The following is a 6,412-nucleotide window of genomic DNA, read 5'->3' as shown; positions in this document are numbered from 1 at the left end:
AAAAAAAAAAAACCTAAGAAATTGAAGTTAAAGAAAACAAACCTGAGTTTCTGAGAGATTAAGCTGACGGGCCAGTTCTGTGCGTTCCCTGCCGACCACATACTGACACCTCTGAAACTCCATCTCTAAGCGATACAGCTGCTCTGCAGTGAAGGACGTGCGCGTTCGCTTCGGTCGGTCCAGATCCAAACCTTTGGGCAGGATGATTTCCCGGATGGAGCCTTTAGCGTCTGCAACAACGAGCACATTGAATCAGCCAGAGAATCCAAGTAGCAGCTCATTAACATCAATAATATTCACATTATCCTAAATGTTTAAATAAAACAATCATATGATGTCATTTGAGGCATTAATAGTTTTTTTTAGATTGCATCTTTCTAAATTGATTATTTTAATGTGCAAATATGACTTCAAACTATAATGAATGTGATCAAATTAATTAAAAAATGTATAATGTACACTGTATGATGTTGTAAAATACATGTTCATGTGTTTGTGGTAATATTTAGGAATCCTGGAATCCACTTTCACATTTGAAACAAGCTTATTTTCACCCAGTTCATATAAACCTGGATGTTTAGGTTTAAATTTTAGGCCTAAAGAGGAAAACCTGATATTTATTGACTGATATAAAACAGGTTTCCCTCCAGCTGACTCTAAATAACTCAAATCATTAACTATAACAAAGAAAACCTTTTCTTTGTTTAAAGAATAATTCATTTTTATTCAGTTTTTGAGAAAAATTATTAAAGAATCTGAAATTATGACAATTAAATGCAAATTATGATAAAATACAACCATAATAATAATATTATATATGGCCAAAGTTATTTAGATTAAATTGTACAAGCTAATAATTATAACACATTTTTATGAAAATTAAATGTTTAGTGGATTTCAATGTAAATAAATTATCTGTTCAATTATATTGCTGTTAATTAAATTCAATATGACATAATAATATGTAATAATAACAGAACGCCACTAATATTTATCAGGTTTATTGGTCTAAAGCCATTTTTGTTTTTGCTATAATACTTAAAAATATTTTTTATAACATTATGCTTTAAAATTAAGCTTTTTTATTCTTTCTGCTACACTAAGTTTTCGTATCATATTTTGCATAACTTGGTCCATTTTACAGCCTTTTCTGGATGATAATTTGGTTTTTTAGAGAGTAAAGATAATTCCTCTTTTCTTCAATCAGAATTGACTCACAGGAGCATAAATCAAATAAAGAGAAAATCTTTACCTCGGACCAGGATTCTCCGACAGTAGTCGGGGTCCCCGGAGCCGCCCCTGTTCTTCTCACAGTTTTCCATATTCCCAGACGGTGAAAAGGAGTCCTGCTGTTCCTTCAGGAAGCCTTTGGACAGGTTGCCCTGGGAATCTTTCCCGTCTTTTCCCTCCTTTAGTCGGTTCTTTAGTACCATTGCTTCTGTCTCTTGGTTGTACCTAACTTCCATGCTGGGATTATCCTCCTGGACCTCAGGCTCGCCTCCTTTTGTCAGGTGAAAAGGAGATTACAGAGAATATGGTACCGTGGATTGTCACTGACCAAACTCCCTTGTCCAATGATCGCCGACTTCTCAGTAAAACTCAGCAGTAATTTAGCGCCCTCCTTTCCTTGTTACAAAGACATCGGGCTGATAGATTATCTCCGAATAATCATAGCGATGGATGCGCAACTCGCTGTTTCAACTGATTACAGTAATTTTGCTGCCTCCACATTAGCGTAACCTCATGAATACACTAAACTGTTTGTGGAAATGGATCAGGTCTTGATGGAGGGGTTTTTGTTCGTTCCGTCCTCTTAGCTCGCTTCTTCTCAGCCCATGAAATCAAGACAAATGATTGGCCTTGTATTTCAACCAAACAACTTGCTCACGCACAATCACTGCGGTAAAAGTCTTCCAGAGGCGGTAAAAGTTCCTTGGCGCTTCATCCCTCCGTCTGCAGGACGCAGGCAGACATTTCCCAGCAGCACACCTGATTGTCACAGCCTATCGGCAAACTTTGATCCTGTTTTTTCTGTTTTGGCAACCCACGGAACTGTGCAATGTGCAAATCTCACCGCTATGCTATTGGAGGAGGTAGAAGAGAGCAAGAAGAGTAGAGAGTGAGAGAGATGAGGAGGTGGGTGGGGAGGGGTCGGGGGGTGGCAGAAAGAGAGAGAGAGAGAGAGAAGAAAGGATAACTAACAAATCATCATTGAGCAAAATTTACAAAAGCAATAGCAAACAAGTCTTGTCCTCCAACACAGCAATGTCTGGAACTTTGTCTTTGTCTTTGGCTGCCATGAGTTCAGCCAGAGAAGAAACACCTCGTCCTGTTAAAGCCTGGCCCTGCAGGATACCCACAGTCCACCCAAGAAGCCGCGCTCAGCGCTTCTAATCTTAACCTGCATATTCCGGAGCAAAGAAAAGACAGACAACACTTGTCATTAGTGCATAGGCTGTCTACACTCCCAGCTCACATGCATACCCCTGGAATGGCCCCCGCCTCCCTCTACCACTCACCCTGCAGCCCACAACCCACTCACCCAACCACCAACTCTTAGCTATTTTCATTGTCAGTGCAACAATAACTCTGAACACAGCAGTGGCCAGTAATCCAATAAGACCATTGATTAGGCCACAATGATTCAATTCAAAGTGGTGGTCTAGTGCAAGGAACGGTCTCTGGCCCTTCTTGTCACCTTAGCTGGCAAAAAGCCCTCTTCACGCTGCACCCCTCCTTGAGTGCTATTCATTGCTTTATGGGAAACGGAGAAGAAAAAGAGTGAAAGATGGCAATTATCTAATTGAACTATTAACAAACAAATCTGCAGTGAGGCTACCCAGCAGCAGTCTCAAGGTAGGTTTTAAGGCCTAACTTTATTCAGGACCTGTTTTTGTGGGCGGTTGCACAAAGTGGGGGCAGGATCCTTTGTTTGAGACGGTAAAAGAAGGCTAAATAGGGAGCGCCTGCAGAGGAACCAAACTCCAGTCTGGTCAAAAACAATAAAAATGCACCGTCTCGTCCGTTAATGTCGTACAACAGCTGAGAAAAGACTCAACACAACAGAAATATGAGCCTCTGCTGGTAAAAGAAATACTCTAATCAAACAAGTATTTTCAATAAAAGAAAATATGCTTTTTAATCAGTCCTATAGGGACAGATTAAAATAACCCTAAATATCATATTCATCAAGCTCACATCGTTGAATTTATTTGGGTTTTATTTATTTTTTATTGTTCTGATGTCATTTTTTAAATCATGGCGGTAATGTTTTCATTTTTATTATAATTACCTGTTTGGAAACCATAAGTCTTTGTGTAATTAATTTATATGATGTGGAGTGAAAGGAACTAACTGTCTAACTGAGTAGGTCTGAGCCAAATCAATCTGTAGCCAGATGTGATTATTTATGTGGAGTGTTTTTAAGGGAACCTTGGATTTATGAAGTAGAAACATCTGAAGCGTGTTTTCTGTGCTGAGCTTTCAGTCGCTGCTGAGTGTCTGTTTCTGCACAGCTGCATCATCTCCAGCACGCAAACAGGCCGTGCATGTTTGTGAGAAGCTACATTTGGTGTCAGCATCTCGCTGTGCTTTAAAGGAAAAGTCCGTCAGTAAGGAATACGATGGATCATTATACCTAAAGCTAATACTTTCACTGTGATTTAATGAATTTAGTGTTAATGAAAACAATCATTTTCGTCGTGATCACTGAGTCTGGGAGCGGCCATTTTTGCCCAAATATAGTAACACCTCCCTCCTGCCATCTTCCAGCAGTGACGTCACGGTGCGGTAAGCCTAGCGCCATTCTCCCCGCTTTAACATTAATAAAGAAGCAGCAACAATTGTATAAAAAATCGCACAGAATGAGGCAAAAACCTGGTGTTTTCAACTTTTACCTGCTACAACACATTTTAAAACACAGAGGAAATAAAAGCTCAGTAATCTCACACTTCTTTCAGCCATCCATCAGAGAGCTACAGAGTTCTCCCATCTGATAAAAAAAAAAAAAAAGATTATAATAATAACTAAAATGGTGTACTACATTCAAATTTGACCTTTTGACCTTTGGTCAATAAATGTTTGTAAAAGTTTATGAGCCTGGAGCTTAGAGGGGCAGTGTTTATAGGAAAACTCCGGTGAGCAAGGAATAATCAATGGATCATTATTTAAACATAACACTACTACATTCGCTGTGATTTAATGATTTAATTTCATGTTAATCAGTAAAAAATAAAAAATAATAATTTTCGTTGCGATCACTGAATCTGGGAGCGGCCATTTTTGCCTAAATATAGTAACACCTCCCTCCTGCCATCTTCCAGCAGTGACGTCACGGTGCGGTAAGCCTAGCGCCATTCTCCCCACTTTACAAGCAGAATCAATGGGAACTACTAGACACATCTGCAATCAACAACAATTACTGAAGATTTCCAGAGGACTTCACAAATGAAATTCACCAGAAAAAAAAGAGTTATTCCACCTTTCTGATTCCTGATCCTCCACGGACGGGTTCGTCGTTGGATCGCCAACTTGAAGAGGGAGGATTTACCATCGAACTTCTGACCAGAGAAAAAACACGTAATATGTAGCCAACATTTGGAAGAAGAATGTTTTCAAGATGACTTGGATAATAGCGCTTTGTGACAAACACCAGATACAGCACTGGGACTTGATCAACAGCCGATACCGCACCGTGACGTCACAAACCAGTAGGTGGCAGTAGTGTTCCTTGACAAACATGGATGCCTCCAGTAAAACACATTCAAGGGACAATTATTCTTAATTAGAAACACTTATCATTTATTGAACAGTATGTAATAATTTCATATTTAAAGTACTTTCAGAAGTTAGAATTCTGAACATGACCGGACTTTCTTTTAATAAGTGCTCGGCTTGGGTGAACTAGGTAGAATAGATCAAATAAACTTTCTTATTCAACTTTTAATGTTTTTAAGAGTTTAACTTACAGTAACGCTAATGCTCACTGAGTAGACTGTATTAGCCACGTGGGTCTTAATAATCTGCTACAGTGGACTGGCTAGCATTGTTAGCTCCAGCTGCATCATGCTGGCCGCATCGTGAGCCCTAACCTTCCTTTGTTTTAGCCAAACCCTAACCCATTTCCTCATCACAGTTGAATGCGTTCCTGAGTCATTTTTTATTTTTCACCATAAAACCAAATAAAGCTGGACTGTTATTACTGCAGTTAACATCTCTGCATCAGGGATCATTCACATTTATCTGCTTCTATTCTAAAAGACACTTTTCATGCATTAGGCCACAGATCTTCAATGTTTTCAAGACCAAGGACCCCCAAACTGATGGTGAGATGGAGCAGGGACCCCCTAATTATATATATTGTATGAAATTGTGTTCAAACTGGTCCTATAGTCACTCTATTACAGATGCAGTAATGTAACCAAAGTAATTCCTCCCTGGGATTATTAAAGTATTTCTGATGCCTGGTTGATGGGACAGGTGTTGTGAATGAAATGGTGCCCAGCTCAAAAGAGCTCCTGTGTGTCGCTGAATGTGAGCATTGATGACTGAAAGACATCTTCTGCCTCCATTTATCTGTTTACTACAGTGTGTTGAATTCATGCTAATGTGGATTTAAAGACATTTCAATTAGTGGAAAAAATTACAGAGGGGAATATGAAAAAAAGTCTAATTGATCAAAACTTTCGCGACCCCCATGCAGTACCTCCGTGGACCCCCTGTTTGAAGACCTCCTTTAAGCCTTAAAATTCAAATATTCTTTAGACTTTAAACGGACTTTTAAACCCCTTTTCTTATTTTATTTGTTCATTTCTGCTTATTTTCTGTAGTGTTTAGCTTTCAGTAAACAAATTACAGCTATAATCATTCCATTGATAATAATGAGTTAGTTTTACCCTTGATTTCAATGACCTATTAATTAGCTATCACTTCCGGTTCTAATTATTAAGTATAATGATAATCTTCTTGGAAAAATGCACAAAATCCTATGAGTTACTGCAACATTTCATGTCCCTCTGGGATAATTACAGTATTTTTAAACTACAATAAATTCAACAAAGCAATCAGAAATGTTAGTATTTTTTACTACTATGTGTAAAAAGATAATCCTGATAATAGTACAATATTGAACAAGGTGCTAGTGATTTGCACATGTGAAAAGAGAGCATATCTGCATACTATTTTAGCCATTTTATTTTTTACTTCTTTTTATTTATTTTTTACTTTGATGCAGTTGCACACATCTTAACCGTGTTTAGTAAATATGCCCTAACCCTTCAACATGTCTTTTTTTTAAGTTAAATGGCCCAAAATGACGAGTTATATATTGCCACTGGGTGAATAAATATCACTGAATTAAATTTGGGATGAACAGTTTATATTCTTATTATTTGTGGTTTAATCAGGTTTTACC

The 6,412-nt window shown here is 38.2% G+C and overlaps 1 protein-coding gene across 1 annotated transcript in view; it reads right to left on the bottom strand.

The window, feature by feature from the left end:
- The window catches only part of vax1 (ventral anterior homeobox 1), a 6,450-nt gene extending 4,018 nt beyond the window's left edge, over positions 1-2,432 (bottom strand). The window contains exons 1-2 of the mRNA XM_015391058.1: positions 1,253-2,432; positions 43-230 (exon numbers count right to left, since the gene is read on the bottom strand). Coding sequence (XP_015246544.1) covers positions 43-230; positions 1,253-1,466 — 402 coding nt within the window. The 5' untranslated portion in view covers positions 1,467-2,432. The remainder of the gene's footprint in view (positions 1-42; positions 231-1,252) is intronic.
- Positions 2,433-6,412: the final 3,980 nt, after the last annotated feature.

Source organism: Cyprinodon variegatus, unplaced genomic scaffold (assembly GCF_000732505.1).
Source record: "Cyprinodon variegatus isolate N-32 unplaced genomic scaffold, C_variegatus-1.0 Scaffold523, whole genome shotgun sequence".
Lineage (NCBI taxonomy): Eukaryota > Metazoa > Chordata > Actinopteri > Cyprinodontiformes > Cyprinodontidae > Cyprinodon > Cyprinodon variegatus.
The sequence above is the reverse complement of the archived record's forward strand: the minus strand, read 5'-3'. Positions and strand labels throughout refer to the sequence as shown.